At 36.1% G+C, this 17283-nt stretch overlaps 1 protein-coding gene across 1 annotated transcript in view; it reads right to left on the reverse strand.

The window, feature by feature from the left end:
- Nucleotides 1-2760: 2760 nt before the first annotated feature.
- The window catches only part of AQR (aquarius intron-binding spliceosomal factor), a 49847-nt gene continuing 35324 nt past the window's right edge, over nucleotides 2761-17283 (reverse strand). Inside the window, exons 27-35 of the mRNA XM_061367660.1 lie at nucleotides 17023-17160; nucleotides 16145-16216; nucleotides 12903-13090; nucleotides 11128-11299; nucleotides 8893-9063; nucleotides 8088-8173; nucleotides 7120-7294; nucleotides 5849-5962; nucleotides 2761-3807 (exon numbers count right to left, since the gene is read on the reverse strand). Coding sequence (XP_061223644.1) covers nucleotides 3559-3807; nucleotides 5849-5962; nucleotides 7120-7294; nucleotides 8088-8173; nucleotides 8893-9063; nucleotides 11128-11299; nucleotides 12903-13090; nucleotides 16145-16216; nucleotides 17023-17160 — 1365 coding nt within the window. The 3' untranslated portion in view covers nucleotides 2761-3558. The remainder of the gene's footprint in view (nucleotides 3808-5848; nucleotides 5963-7119; nucleotides 7295-8087; nucleotides 8174-8892; nucleotides 9064-11127; nucleotides 11300-12902; nucleotides 13091-16144; nucleotides 16217-17022; nucleotides 17161-17283) is intronic.

Consider the following 17283-nt stretch of genomic DNA (forward strand, 5'->3'; position numbering starts at 1 on the left):
TACAGTTATAGGGCTTTTTTTTTGACAGGTACCTAAGCAACCAGTCCTCTGAGAAAAAGCACTGTTAAGAGAACTATGTTTGAGAAACCACACAGAAAAGGAAGCAGTAAGAGCCATGAAAACAATCTCCAGAACTCTCCCTAAAGCATTCATTTTCTATTGATTGTTTGTACTGGGAGGATTACCATGTTTGGCAAAGGGAAACCACACAGCCTTATGTCGTAATGACATTCACAGCTTCTTGACTGCTGTGGGTTGTGATCTGTTTGCTCACTAGGACATTTGTGTTTGTCTCCTTGTTTTACAAGGTTTTCAGTGTTACATAATTCTATTGAAACAAGAATTGAATGTCATCATGTTTATCCAGTATGTGGTCAACACCTCCTCTAGGTCATCTTTTTTTAAAGAATTCTGTGATTTCGGACGATAAATCTGGTCTCTCTTGTCCTGTCATAAAAAGCCATTCCGTCACCAAAAGTTAACTTCTACTCCTCATGAAAATACTTTTCAGGACTCATATCCTTCAATATGTCCCAGGAAACTGCAGAGGTCTATTTTAAGGGGAAGAGAAGGGCTTCTCTTTTGAAGAAAGTTAGAACCTACCTTATCATAGAATCATAGAACAGCTAGGGTTGGAAAGGACCTTAAGCTCATCAAGTTCCAACCCCCCTGCCATGGGCAGGGAAACCTCACACTAAACCATACCACCCAAGGCTTCGTCCAACCTGGTCTTGAACGCTGCCAGGGATGGAGCATTCACAATTTCCCTGGGCAACCTATTCCAGTGGCTCACCACCCTTACAGGAAAGAATTTCCTCCTTATATCCGATCTAAACTTCCCCTGTTTAAGTTTGAACCCATTACCCCTTGTCCTGTCACTACAGTCTCTAATGAAGAGTCCCTCCCCAGCATCCCTATAGGCCCCCTTCAGATACTGGAAGGCTGCTATGAGGTCTCCATGCAACCGTCTCTTCTCCAGGTTGAACAGTCCCAACTTTCTCAGCCTATCTTCATACAGGAGGTGCTCCAGTCCCCCGACCGTCCTCGTGGCCCTCCTCTGGACTTGTTCCAACAGTTCCATGTCCTTTTTATGTTGAGGACACCAGAACTGCACACAATACTCCAGGTGAGGTCTCAATTGTTATCCAACAATACTGTAGATCAAAATTAGTTTTAGACTGCTGCACTTCTCCCACTTACTCTTTCTTGTGAGAAAATGTAAACAGAACACAAAAACTACTTTGGCAGAAAGGACAAAGTTCATCTTTGTTCAAAGACAAAAGTCATCATGATGATTTTGGTAATCATCAAAATTCGTTGCCAAAAATCACAGCTGAAAAGCTTTGAGGGAAAAAAGTCCCAAACCACCAAACACTGTAAAAGCCTCAGGAAACTTACAGCCACTGCTACAAGAACATGATTTTCCAGACTTCAGAAGCTGTATTCTAATGCTACCATGTCCTTGAAAAAAAAGCGAAGTTCAGCATACATAAGATGGTAGCAAGGATAATGAACCACTTGCTCAGTTCAAGCTGGCTCAACAAAACCTTCCATCTCTTTCGCAGGTGGTGCTTGGTCCCTCAGAAAACTGTGTACTAAGGCTGTTGAAACTTTTGCAACTGTTCAATTGTCTCTTCCTGCACCTCAGCCAAAACCAACCTTCATTACAACTCGTCCCACCATTTTAGGGCAACACTGAAGTCTGGGATGACTCTATACTTGGCTGTTGTTATACAAGGACTAAGCCAGAAATGACCACGTACACCAGAGACCTGCACATGGAACAATCACCGCACAGGCAGGCGTGTTCACAATTAATTGCAAACTGTACATGACTCAAAAAGGTCTTTGCATCTCCTTTTGGCTTTAGGTAATTTTGTCCTAATTACTGGTAGAATCTCTGTCAGTTACATTATCCATTTTATAAAGAGAGCTTGAGAATACTTTTCCAATTCCTAAAATGCTACAGCACAATAAATGATTGTCAGACCCAAATACTTACAGAAAATAGGCTGGAAAACAAAGATGAAAACCCACAGAGGAGTTAGATCCTTGTGGCTCGAAGGCCCTGTATTATTTGAACCTGCATGAACAGGTGAATGCTGCTGCACGGAACTTAACACCCAGGTGTTCAACACTGTAATATTTGCTCTTCCGAGGTGATTTGGTAATAAATAGTACACCCCCCTTCCAATCAAAACAACCAATGAAAGAACACACATTCTGCTCATACTGTAAGTTTTCTTGCTTGGGAAAACTTCATTTCAGCAAACAAAAACTGTAAGAAAACACTGTGTAGCTACAGCAAGTATTAGGATTTGTTACTCCTGAGCTCCCCTCTCAGGGGGAGAATGATTTCAGTATACAACAGATCTGTTTCATGGAGCCCGGCTTACATTTCACTTTATACTATTTCTTTTTTCCTCATTATACTACAAAAATACAAAGAAAAATAACTTCAGTGCTATCAGTAAAAGCTTATAAAGTCAATTTAATTATTCTCTGGTCAATTTATTGAGGAAGTCCTTCTGGCAGCTTCACAACTGCAGTACCAACCATTTTCCCTTTGCCAGCAGTAAAAAGTGTCCCTATGGCTACTGCTTTGAAAATCCACTTGGAAATCCAAAAGTCTCTTTGAACCACTGAATAATTTGCCAAGTTGGCAGATATTCTTAATGAACCTGGGAAAAAACTCTCTTGATTACTTTATGAAAGATGTACACTCAGAAGTCGCCCTAGAAAAACCACTCCACCGTGATGTCATTAATATCAATATTGTGTATTTTGCAAATCCTGCAGTCAGGGAATTACTTTAATTTTTCTCCCTCTTCGGCTTTATCCTGGGCAATTACTGTGTCCTGTTACAGCAAGAGAAATGTATTTCAATACACTAATTCAAAAAGCAGTGCTATTGAAAAGCTGCATCCTTACTTCATCTATGAATTACAAACAGCTTCAGAAGTCAACAATGAGAAATTGCTATAAGTACCTGAGCCTTATGAAATTTTGAGAATCTGCTGAGGTCACAATTCAATAAAACTTCTGAACATTTAGAAGTCCCAAAGTAATTCACACTTCTCATAGACATACTATTAAATATCTTACTGAACTAGAGCCTATGCCTAAAATAACACCTCAGTGTGTACCAGTACAGCTCTGCACATGGAATTCTCCATTACAGAATATTACGGACACTATAGAGTGTCTGACTAGTATTGAATATACTTAAATCAGTGAGATTTAACGGACAACTCAGTGACTGAATTAAAGGTCAAATATTCAAAACTGGTATAAAAAGCATCTTTACTGAATAGCTTATGAAAAGGAAACTGTGTATCATTTGAGGCCATCAAACAAATCACATTACTGATACTGACAGGAACTCAGTAGAGCATTTGCCAAACATTCTGCTTGTCCATAAAGTGAAAAATATACCAAACAGGTCACACTACACAAGCAGACATTTAAAAAAGTCAGTGTAAAAATAGCAATTTTATTCCTAAATGTCTTTTCCCTTATCTGTTTTCCAAAACATGTAGAGGACAAACATCACGTGAATCACTTTTCAGTCTCATTCTCGGGTTCACTGTCTCCACTATCACTGTCTCTTCCAGGGTGTTCTGGCATTGTTCGATGTTCATCCACTTCATCCACTTTCAGTTCTTCTTCCTTTATTATTTCTTCTCCTGCCTTATTTTCTTCTGCTGCTGCATCTTCTTGCATATCTTGCACTCCATCTTCTATCTCAGACTCCTGAGTTTGAGTAGTTTCTGGTTCTTCAACCATGGCAGGTGGGGGCAGTAAACGCTAGATGATTAAAAAAAATAAAGGATTTTCAGTTTTTGGAAATGCATCTATTTTGGCATATATTCCTATTTTAGCTTGACCTGTTCACCTTGTAGTTAGGATTTTGAATTAGATAACAAGTGAACAACAAAGACAATCTAGAATCCCTAATCACCTGTAGGCACGTAACTCCTATATGAAAATAGAAAAACCCCACAAAACAGTCTTATTAGTGATATTTTTTTGCCTGAAAGAGGGTGTTAAAAACTCAGTACTTCCAACTAAAGGCTATCAAACACAGTATCCCAAACAGCCAGACAAGTAATAGGGTTATGGTAAATCCCTACTTGGAGCAACAATCACATTCCTACCATAATCTCATCAATTACTATTTCAAAGTCCTAGATATGTTTAACTTGCTTTTTGAGGCCATTAATAAGCCTGTTTTCAACAACTCATTCCAGTAATTTCCCATTGAAACATCTTATAAAATGCTATGTGAACATTATCTGTACTTACAGAAGTTGCACCAACAGCTCTAAATGTGGAATAACACAAGTTCCAGTAACACTTAAAACAATGCTTACGTATTTTTTCACATAATACATCCATAAATTCGAAGTCTTTTGCCTTCAAACAAAAATTAGTTGGCAAAATATTATAAGCAGCGATGGTAGCTGTACTACAGATTTTGGGAAAAAAGCAATACCAATACAGTTAGCTGAAGAGTACGGATGCCAGCTATACAACTCCAGGCTGTACAGAAACCCTCCTACTTCTTGCAACCTTACATTATTTAAAAACAGGATGGGTATTTCCTTGAAATACTGTGAAGCATTTTAATGAAATGAAAGCTCAATAAACCTCCTATGGATGACTCTTTCATTTTGTTTTCCTTAAAGGCAGCTTAGCTTCACATGACAAATCGAGTGTTTAATTACAGTGATGTCTTATCTTCAGTTAGATGACACCAATACTACAAATTTCTGACAAGCACAGGCAAATCTTTGAAGCAATTATGACTACCACCAGAGATATGAAAAGCATTTTTTTAGACTCTGAAATTACCATACTGGTTTTTATAATCCATCTGTTCTCAGAAAAAGTGTATTTCAAAACCAAAGATCCTTTATAATCCTGATACAAACTCAAGGCTTCTTCAGTGATTCATTTAGATGTATGTTGTGCTTTGTGACTACTACTCTTAAGTCTAGTGTAAAAGAAAAGGAAAAATACCATGTTGTACTATATAGGATAAAAGAAATTTAATACCTGCATTTTCTTTTCCTATTTGGTTTTTTTTTTTGTTCACTTTTTGGCTTCTCCTGCAAGGAGAATGTGATTCATTGCCGCAGTAGGAAAGCTGCAGTTTTGTAACCAATTTTAGCTAGCAATACAAAAAAATAAGAAATCTAAAAAGAATAACTGGTATTAGCACAGGATTTGGTCCATATTTGATTAAGGTGTCAAGCAAACCCATCTTTAAGTAAAATTTAGAGATTACCATCTGCTTTTCATGACCTTTTTGGTTTTGACAGGGCTATTAATTTGCATCTGAATGTGACCAACTGCATAGTCTGCTGAGTCTTCATCACATAAAGTCTGCATGGTTGAAAGATCTCCAACTATATCGATAAACTGACTCCAAAACAAATCTTGACAAAGGGCTGGGCTTCTAATAGAACAGTGTGAACTTTGATACTTTAAAAATATACAATTACAAGAAGAAGAGATTTCAGTAGTGTCACTCCTTTTTTCTCTATCCCGTTTTCTTTACAGCAGACATAATTAGAGCACTTCCCCAAAATAGCAAGTACCCTGTCCACCTGGCAAAGGCCTTTTCTGGGTAGCAAAATGCTTCAGATCTGGCTGAAGCTATGCCTCTCAGAAGAGAAAAAAAAAATAAAATTGAAGATTCACTGGATAAGAACTGCAGAGAAAAAGAAATTTACCATCCGAAAATCTGATATTGAAGAGACTCAAACCTCAACAGCATCTGTCACTTATGAAAAAATCGATTTTATTTTAAATGCACACCTTCCAAGAGTTAAAAGGTCCTTACCTGTTGATAGTGGTGTGTACTTTGTATCATGTGCATATACATATTGTACACAAAGTTAGCCATTTGTGGCATATTCTTAATAACATGTACTTGGTGAGATGGTCCTTCTCCATTCTAAGAAGGGAAAAAAAAGTAGACAGTCAGCAAACAAAGCAAAACAACCATTATTCAAAAGTTATTTAAGTATGTTAGAAAACATAAACCCCCCAAAATTAAAAAATGCTTTTTAAAGAAAAAAAAACAAAACCCAAACCTGAATTCTTTGGAAAGACAGGAAGTGTAAGTCTTACTCTTTAGATTAATAACGGATTAATCATGACACTGCAGCCCAAGGGCTGGGGAAGGCTGGGTTTTGATGCTTATTCCATAATCCATTTTGGACTTGAGTCATTTAGCATGTTAAAGGCCAAACAGCTGACAATCAATCAGATTACGACTTGGCCTACTTGTCCATCACAGTCCAGCTCCTTCTGGATCACCCTCACTTACTGTGCATACTTCATTCTTTGTTGCACAGTGGACCTGGAAGTTTCAAGTGAAGGGCTCCCTCCCAGACTTGTCAATAACACTTAAGACCAGGGAAAGATCTGTAACTGAATTTCATATAGGCACTCCTTAAAGCTCCATACAGCAAAGCAGATTTTCTTCTGTTTCTTCATTTCGCATCCTACTCTGTGTGCCCTCCTCTGCTTAGATGCTTAACAAAAACTTTTCCTTCAAGATGTAATGCAGTATTACAAATAATATTTCTGTATTTATGAACCTCGCTCAGCAACAAAAGAGTTTTGCAATTCTGGGCCAATTAAAAAAAATAAATTAACTGGTTATTCTGAATTACTCAAACAGAATTTTACCTCTTTCAGTGAGAAATTATTAGCTTGTATTCTTTTTGAGAAGTAAGATTATTTTGTAACAAGACCAAAATTATGTAACACACTAAAAACCTATTTCTCAGAAGAGAAAAACACTGAATCACTTAACACAGGCAGAATTTAGGAAAAAGTAGGCACAGTTATCTCAATAACTGTATTTTGTGGAAAAATCAACTAAAACCAGCCTGTGTGTACTACGACAGCAGTTAAATCTAGGGACATAATTATCAAAGAGGCACTGGTTTAGCAAAGAACTAGATGATCTTAAGGTCCTTTCCAACCGTAACTATTCTGTGATTCTGTGAAAGAAGGCAGTTCCACCTCTTACAGCCCACTTAAAAAGCGGCAAACAGATGCACTCCCATTACAGACCACGAAATTCAGAGCAGCTGTTCCTACCTTTCTTGCTGTTGGAAAACATTCCGTGGGAATGATATGGAGGTGAAGCGGTCGAGCTGTGAGTTGGCTGAAAGCTGGAGTTAGCTCAAAACAGTTCTGAAACAGTGATACCCTTGCAAAGATATAAAGCCCAAGCCTGGCTCTTGACATGGCAACGACTAATCGTCGGACATCCCTTCAGAAAACAAACAAACCCAATCATGTTCTTTTTCAATGATGATAAAGTTGCAATAAAAATAACTAGAAGTATACAGAAGCCTTAAATAAAGGAAATATAAAATAATATGCTAAAATACTACTTTGTCTTTAGAATTTTTCCTTACATTCTGTTTCAATAACTACCAAATCCTAGAAACATTATATAGAACTGTGTGTTTGTATATGTATGTATGAGTATCAGTTTACTGCACTGGTAAAAAGAAAGGTTGATATATAAAAAAAAAATAATAAAAAAAATCACCCTTTACTACTTCCCTAGACTTCACAGGTTAACATACAAATCACAATAGCATTTCTGTATCCCTGAATGAGTAAACATGACTCTGATAACTCACCGAACTACTGTTAGATGATCTGTGTGACTGCAGTGATCAAAAACTTCTGATACAGAAACAAATTAAAAGCTCACTTACAAGAAAGCATCCATGAAAAAACGTAAGCCTGCACTTGTTCAACAAGTATTACATTCCTATCGTTCTACCAGGGTGAAACCAAGTTCAGCCTATCAGCAGTAATATAAACTAATTATAGTATAACAGCCATTACTAAAGGATAAAGTGGTTGTGAAGAGGCTACCAGACAGTTATAAAAGGAAATATGTCTGAACTTCATTCAATACATAGTATTAAACTTCATTTCTACTATGTATGCAAACAACTGAACATTTTTTATGTAATGTATTATAAACAATCTTTCTGATACAGAAAACATGCAGTTTAATGACATTACAAGAGTATCTTGTCACATACCTAAGGTGGCCTACAGCTTTGGTACGCACTAGTGAAAGGAGAATATAATCATTTTGTTGACCTTGGAATCTGTCCACAGTTGTTACCTAGAGAATCAAAAATCAAGAAAAAACCTCCATAGGTTAAATCTTGCCATTTCAATTAAAATGTGACACCAAAATTTTAACACCAACTTCGGACTGAGATTGCAATAAATGGGAAGAGAAAAGAAAATGGTTTAATTCTGTTTTAGCTGTCTGCTAACCAAAAATCATCAGCCTGCTCCTTTTGGGAAATGCTGGGAGCAGCTTTTGTCTGACTGTATACTGTTTCTTTTACATTTTTAGTCAACACAGATAACAGTGGAATGCTAATATCAAAAAGACTGTGGAAAGCCATCAGTTTTATACAGAGTTCATATTAGCACCAAATTTTTACAACTATACTTTTTTGTTTCATCAGATTTGTCATCCATCACATGTTTATCAAAGCATTTCTACTCTGGGTGGATCTTCTTAAAAGTTGTGGGTTTGGGGATTTGTGGGTTTTGAGAACAAAATAAATTACAAAAGAGTTATTCTGCCTCTGGTGGTCTGTAGCTTTTCCAACTTCATGGACTTCACTTTGTATGACAAATTACAAACAGGCAGAAACAAGGGCACTACTTCACAAAATTCCATAGAATGTAAGTTAATAAATGTGTAGTTACCAAGGAATACTTGCACAGAAATCTGTGCATCTCTGAAATTAGCCTGCTGTATAATACTTCAATTTAAAACCAAACAAATCAGAACCACTGCAATGACTGATACATTTTCAAAGTCACCTTGTTTGGCCGTCCAATCAGTGGATTATTTCCACACCGCTGATTAATGACGTCACGGATCAGATGTTTCTGTCCATTGTATGTTGTCAGGATGCTTATCCTGTCTGCAGGATAACCAAGCAGGCACATATACATGAAGAGTGCCACGACGTACTCAGCTTCACCAAGATTCTTAAAGAAAAAAGAAGGGGTTACTCAATCTGTTAACGTTGGAAAAATTAATACCTGTGACATTATCATTTATTTACAGAAAAATCTCAGAGCTAGAACGTCTCTAAGTATTTAATAATTGTTAAAGATAATAGTAATTGCTTAAAAATTAAATCATTTAGGGACTATTATATATTTACACATTTGTACCTAAATGCATTTATGTACTGATAGCCTTATATACAAAAGGAACTCCCAACTTAACTGTATTACACAGCTCAACCAAAAAGAGTATTTGGTTTTTTTCCTTCTTAAAAGGTCACACACCAAAATCTCACATTACGTAAAACTATGAAATTATTATTTGTCAAAAAGTATTAGAAGATGGTAATCTGCAGATACCTGTATTGAAATACACGGGTTTAAAAAACACTTAGCACCAATACAACATCATTTCAAGTAAGCCTGAAAATAGCTGCAATGACTCACTCTCGAGTAAGCTGAAAGTAAAAACTAGTTGAACTAGAATAACTAAACTCCTTTTGACTATTAATTAGGAGACAGACATCTGGATTATCAAACCCAATTATTTCTACTGCAGGCCAAACCTATTCAATTTCAAATGACCAGTTGTTATTTCATATTTTGTATATTGCAATTTTTTCTGTGCCATTACTTACAAAGAACAATGTCTGTCCCAAAGCATCACTCTACTGCCTATTTGAAACAGGACAAAACTTCCAGACTAAAGTTATTCACAGCCTGTTTACATCCATTTTCTGTCAACAAAAATTATCTTTCATGCTAAAAAGTTGTTCTCAGTTAGTGACATTTATTCCTGCTCTATTTATACTGGGAATCTTATCCCTACTTGGCATATATTTGACTAGGCTATTTTTTCTCATTAAGTGGGCTCTGCATTACTTGGAAAATGCAGTTGCCGGGCATATCAAACACCTGTGGGTGTAAAACTATTCTACAAATTTTAATCCTCTAAGTCTAGAAAGAAATGCCCAAATTCATAAATAAATAATACATGGCTGCAATCTTACCTCATGGAAAACAACGCAATGCCACCAGCATACTCTACTAATATCTCTCAATCCTCAAGACCACAAAAAAAAACCCAAAGTCCCTCTCTCCTGCAAAAAAAACCTCCCAAAACCCTATAGGAAATATGAGAAGAGCCTGCACATGAAAGCGCTGCTGTAATGATAAAGGTGTCAGTGTTCTTGCATGAGTGGTCCCAGTCTTCTTTGGCCCAGGAGTGGTCAAAACCAGTGCTCAGACTCACAATTACCAGAATCCCATTTTTAAGGCAGTAACTCCAGCTGTTCCTGGTCCACAGGACAACTTTTTAACACTTGTACATTACAGTGTTAAAAACAAATACAGCATAAAACCAAAATAATAAGAAACTCTTCCCTCCAAGTAACTGTGCCCTCAACCTAGAAGTGAGATAAACTGGATTATGACTCACCACTGCTTTCTTTACTAACAGCACACTAGTCTGTATAACAAAAAAGTGGGAGGAGCCCAAGCAAAACATATGGATACATATCTTGAAAAAAAAATACATAAACATAACTCAATGATTTTAACAGGGGAAAAAAATGACCATGAGTATTATAATCTTAAAGAACATTGTTTGCTTTTCACAATTTTACGTAAAATTTAAGGTGTTAATTCCATGTTAATTTCAATCTTTGATCCTTCATGTACAGGAGAAATGCTACTACGCTATCATGGCAGTACAGCTGAATCACAGCAGTATTTAACTTGATACAGGCCAAAAAAAGTGTTTCGTAATGAACTGTAAACCAAATCTCACTCCTCCTGAAACACTGAGAAAACACAGATCTCAAAGTCATTCACTCTGAGCAAAAAAGCAAAGCATAATACATCATCATTTTCAACACTGAAAACTCTTAAAAGGAGAAAAAAGAATCATGCACATGCATGACTCAGTTATCTGAGAACATGAATTAAAACATCCATTTACTGTATTTTGATAGTCTGTCTTCATGGCAGATTTAATATGCGATATCTAGGTTAAATAAAGTATATATGTAGTATTTCTCTTACCTGGTAGAAATAAGGATTGGGTTCAGACTCTCCCACACCATTGAAGTCTTCCACATTTATAAGCTGGAAGTCGTACAAAAACCCAGCATTGGCTGTTCTGAACTCTGGCAGAAGCTGCACGTGAGGCAGGTTACCCAGGTTCTTGTAACGCCAGTTGTAAAGGTTACATAAACTGTTCAAAACCACACAGAGACAAACCCTCAGTTCAACTCATTCAACACAATTCAAATGCACACACCCCATTACTTTCAACATTAATGTTTCTGCAGGTTTTCAATTGAAAAAATAATTTTGCTGGACAGCTATACATATATAAACGAATGCACTTGTACAAGCTATCCAGCAATATTAAGTTTTTTAACTCTGTTTGGTTATGTCTCACAGAAAGCTTTACAGTTTACTTCATTGCAGCACCCTCAGCCTTAAGACTGTTCTACTTGGTCAGACTTAACGCTGAAGGGTACATATTATGCAAAGAAATCTAGTAGGAATTTCCATGGGTAACAAAACTTATGGAATATTAACGTTTCTTCACAAAAAGAAAGGACTAGGAGAAAAAGGATTTTCAGCATTATCTGCTGTAAAGTTTCTTACTGCAAAAAGAAATTAATTTGCTTATTTTGTATACTGCCATATATTAACATGGGACATGAAGGGAAGCAACTGATATCTACCCACTTCTGAATCATCTCTGGTATTTATAGAGACAGTAACATAACCAAAATGCCTCATTCACAAACATACAACAAAATCCAGACCAGGTAAAGTAGCAGTTAGTTCATGGGAAGCTACTTATGACAAAGCATAAGAAGGTATGGAAAAAAAACTAGATGATGAAATGGTTTATGAAGTGACAGAATTCTGCTCTCTCATTTCTAAGAAATTTGCAGAGATGTTGCAAAATAGCAGATGGCAAAATAAGCTTAATTTATCACCATACTCAGCTATAATCTGCATTTTTTAAATCAGACTGAACTGTTTTTCATGACTAGAAAATAATATTCTATCACCCCCAACAATTCCTACATGAAAAAATTAAGTTCTCCTTCATTTTATAAAAAAAAATAAATACCAGGATTTAAAACTAAACTTAGAGTAGCAAGATTTTATATGGAGCAATTTTCTCTTTGGTTTTATTTTACCTTCTTACTACAACACCACAAATATGCAATTTACACAATAAATAAAACATCTACATTACCACAGTAAAGTGACAAATACATGGATAAAAAAAGAAAGAGATATCATACTAGAGACATTCTGTATCTCTTTAAATATATAAAAAAGGCTTAACACTCTTGGGTGAACAACATGATTGTCTTCAATAAAAGCTGAAGCTCTGCTGAAATAATACAAGAAAAGAACCCTTTTGCAGAATTTAAGAGAAATATTACATATTCAACTCTAAGTAAATAATGTATTTATTTGGCCTTAGATATATTAAATACATTAGTTCAGAAAAGGGAGCTTCTAAAAAGTTTCAGCTGTAAAGAAAAAAAACACAACAAAATTTGACTACTAAAATTCCTTTAAATATGATTATCATTAAAATACTCATAATATAGCAGAGTACTATTATATTATCAAAAAAGGAAAATAAATCTGATCGTACTTCAGCAAAGCAAAATCCACCTTCCTAGCCTAAGCTGAAAGAAATGGAAGAGACAGAGTTTTGCAAACTCCTGTCCTAACAATAAAACAAAGTTTCCAAAAGTATATGTGTACTTTTTTTGTATTTTCTTATACGGATAGACATGACATTTTGTATGTCTCACCTTGCTCTTGCTCTTCCCTGAGCATCCAAATCAACAGTTGGCACTCCAACACGAACAAATCGTGTAAAAAGAGACTGCTCCATGTTGGAGTACTTTTGAAAAGCCATGTTCTTAATGACTGGTGGCAGCTGATGATGGTCACCAATCATAATCCACCGCTTCAAACGACTGAATCCATCCTGTGGGTTCTAGAATTAAACAATTGCAGAATTGTAACTATTACAGTGTAACTGAGGTACTCAACTACAACACATTAGCAGTCAAACTGGCTTAGTCTGAGTCCTAAATGTCAACATTTGTTCTTAAGCTACACTGAGCTGCAGTCATTTTAAAGACTATTATAGCTTCTTTCTAATCTACTAACAGAAAAAGGCGCAGTGCTTTACATAAACTCTTGTTTGTTATAAAGCAACAAGTAAGTTTATATATTTAAATAGTAGAGAAATATCAGTATGTCATATTGCATTGTTTTAAAAGTCAAAGTTAACATGTCAGAACACAATGGGAGGGAAAAAAGCACAAATACATCAAGTTATAGTAAAAAAATCTGGTTTCTACACAGTAGTGTTTTATTCCAAGATATCAAATATGAACTACCTGCAGCATATAAAACAGTTTTAGTGCTCATGTACCTGAGGCACAAACTGAACCAGCCTTTCAAGTGTCTCTGTAGTTCATGCGTTTCACCTGTTTAGCTCTGGAATTCCCACATGGCCTCTTCCATGACCAGAATGAGCCTCTAATTAAATCCCCACCCTGGCCCTTGGACTGAATGCTCTTCAGTATGTTTGGTATATCTCTTTCCAGTTCCTCATCATCCTTTGTCTACCTAAATTACATACTGACAGAACTCAGTAATGACTGCTGAGCCCACGAGTTCTCTTTCATGAGTTTCGGAACTCATGGAAGAACATTGTAACATAGGGACAAAAGGGGAACAGAAGAGTAGAACTGGAATTCTGAAATTTTCACCTGCAAGTTTTACAATTCAGACCCATGTTTGTTATACGCTTCTGGGATACCTTTCCCCATACTGCCACTACTCAAGACAAAGACTAACGTTCCTTTTCTTGCCATCCTGAAATGTGAAAGAAATGAAGACCTCTCTGATAAGAGAGTAAAGAATGAAAACTGAATTCGGGACTGTCCAGCTCAACCAAGACAAAAGATGCCTTAGTAAGAAAGTGGGTGGAAATTATTTTCAAGGGCAAGGGAAAAGATTTTATTTTTTCCCCTCCCAAAAGGCTACTGCTTTGGAGAAGACCAATTAGCCAATATAATTATTCCTCTGATCGGCCATTTCAATCTCAAAGAGCTCTGCAAAGAACTCTGTTTTTTTAAATTTCTTATTCAGAATTGTAAGTGCAAGAAATCAAGTACTACTCTGTAAGCCTAGCTCTTCAGGTTTTGTTAAAAAACAAAACAAAAAATCCTCAATTTTCAAGGTCTATTTTGATAGCTATTGTAAATAAGGTCACAGAATAACACACACAATATGACTCTATGATGGAACGGTCAGCTTATGTATTGTTCATGTACACTTACTTCCCCTCACCAGCCTGATACACCTGGTTATTCAATGTTCACTCAACCACTTAAAAAAACACTCTAAGATGCTTATTTCACTAAATCCAGTAATTTCATAATCAGTGAAAACCATGGTAAAAGCACACAGAATTTCGTCATTACATAGCACTGCATTACAATGCTGTGTCACAATTTGTGAGAAGCCTCACTCCAGCAGTTTGCTCTGCAGACACCCAAATGAGATGGAGAAGTACGTGTTCCTGTTCAGAGTTCAGGCAGTATTTGGGGTTTAGAGGGTGAATTAGCTGCCTGCCTGCTCAGAATTATCAAAAGTCATCAGTCTTTAAACACCTCAAGGTGTAAAGTACTACATATTTATTCCTAAAATCTAAAAACCTACAGAGTTAAACAGCAACTGAGAACAGGAGTTGGGCTTTAAAAGCAACTCAGACATGCGCATTTCTTTTGTGTGCTAGGCCCATAGTTACTTTCCTGCAACTGTGTTCTAATATCCACTGGAACAGAGCAAAATGAAAAATTATGAGATACAATTACAAATATATCCAGTATTTCAAGAAATTTCTATCACGCCTTTTTCAATACACATTTTGTTTTAGAATGGAAATAAAAAAGCTTGGATGTGGTTTTCTTCGAAGACTTTATTTATTGCTTTTAAATGAAAGTATCTCCTCCAGGCAAAGCTTCTGAAACGAATTTATGAGAATATTAATTTGAGAATATGAAATGAAGGCTGCATATTTTTCAGAAAGCCACTAGAGTAAGAATCAAATCAACAGTACAGACTGTCTTCAGTTTTACTGACTTTCCACACATCAAACTGATTCACAGCTACAGTTTGCCCAGAGTTCCTGAAGGAGGCCACACTTCCAGAGGTGAAATTTTATCTTACAATGACCGCAGATTACAGAGATAACAGAGCCACAGATGTGCAAGAAGCACATTTTACTTACTTATTAAATCCCCTAGCTCTTAAAAGACAAGTTGCTAAAAGCAACCACACACAATCTTTACTGGAGCCAAAAAAAAATAATAAAGAAGTCAAGAAAGTCCAAGCATCCTGAGCTTCGAATGATCAGCACAAACGTTTTTAAGGAAAAGCATTCAACTTCAGAAGTAGCAGTGTTGGCCATATATTACAAAAATCCCTTACATAACAGAGCTATTGCTACCTGGCTTCTTAAAGACTATGCTATAAATATCCCGTTCCATGTTAGCTCCAGTTCCCTTCCTTCCTTCCCTGCATTAGCAGTACCTTTCCAGCTGCAAGACTTTCATTCAACTGTATCACATCTGCATTCCTTTATCTGCTATTCCTTAATAGCCCTTATTTAAATTTTAACAATTTTTACGATCAGAAATAATCACTATTATTGACAAAGAATATAACGAAGCCAGGACTACTTTACATAAAATATCTTCACTTTTTATTTTCAAAACAAAAGCCTGCTAATCCTACTATTTAGTCAATAAAACCAACATATCTAGAACTATTAGCTTACTCCATACCATCAATACCCAAGGATAAACAACTGATGTAGAACAAAGTTAAAGTTCTTGCTGTCCACTCACATGGCAAGTATTAGTCCTAGGTTACTTTCTGCACAAGATATTTCCCTTTAAATATTCTGTATTGTTCAAGAACACAGACTTTCATTTAATGTTTTTTGTAATATATTTTATGATTCAGGTCTAACCTGCAGCAGGAGAGGTATAAAGGTTTCTATCTCCAGAATCTGAGCAGACTCTTCCATTAAGATGTTGTCATACTGAGGGGAAAAAAAGGAAACAAAGGTATGTCCATCAGGCAAGTAATACAAATTTAGTTATTCAGCCTTGAAAAAAGAAGACATCAACTAGTTATTTGATTTTTGACAGGTGGAACAATTACAGCAGGATTTTACCTCATAGGCAAAGTATCAGTATTACCAAAACTAAATGTCAGAGGATGAAATCCTACCACATCAATAGCAGATCTATCTGTACCAACCAACCAGGGCTTACATTCAGAAGGAATCCATTGACTGAATCACTACATGCTTCCCACATCACACAACCCATGCAGAAAAGCTTTCTGCAGTGGATCAAACTATGTTGGTACCTTTGCACTGAAGCAGAAAAAAAGAGCGCTTTTGTGATCCAATACAGGGCATTATCAGAGAAAAATAATACTAAAAGTTATTGGTGCTTGGCTACTGTCACATACAAGTCTGTACTAAATTAATATCTATGGCTAATACTGCAGAGTGAGAACAGCATTGCATCATAGTAGCTTTTCATCAAATTGCTCATTTTTAGGTAAAGTTATAAAGGCCATTTTTTTCCCCCAATTCTGCCTTTATTTTATTCCTCAATCATACCACTGCAGATCATCATCTACACTATTAAGCATTTTTTAATATAAGTAACTTAGAAGTGATCTCATTTTTTACTTACATTTTTCTTCAGTAAAATTAAAAATTGAAACATACTGGTACAAAAAAAGCAAATCAAAATAACCTAGTTGCCTAGATTTAGTACAGACAAAAAAGTTTATACAAGAGAGGGTGGGGACCAAAACAAAAAAAATCATTACTTTGAAACCTAATTCAACCAGGTCGTGTCGTTTCAGAGCAGCATGAGTACAAGTCATGGCAATGATTTTTGCTTCTTTCACCAACAGGTATTTGGATCTATCCAAGCCACTGCGAAGAAGTTCAAATGCTCTAAATTCCTATGCAAGAGAAGAAAACCGTGAAAGTCAGAATACAAAAAGTTATTCCTTATAAAGTGTATTCACTTCAACTATCTGGCCACCTTCTTAAAATAATTCAGCAAGAAAGTTCTGAAGGTACCT

This window comes from Neopsephotus bourkii, unplaced genomic scaffold (assembly GCF_033783945.1).
Source record: "Neopsephotus bourkii isolate Nb327-2 ecotype Australia unplaced genomic scaffold, CSIRO-AGI_Nbou_v1 NB_1388, whole genome shotgun sequence".
Taxonomy (NCBI): Eukaryota; Metazoa; Chordata; class Aves; order Psittaciformes; family Psittacidae; genus Neopsephotus; species Neopsephotus bourkii.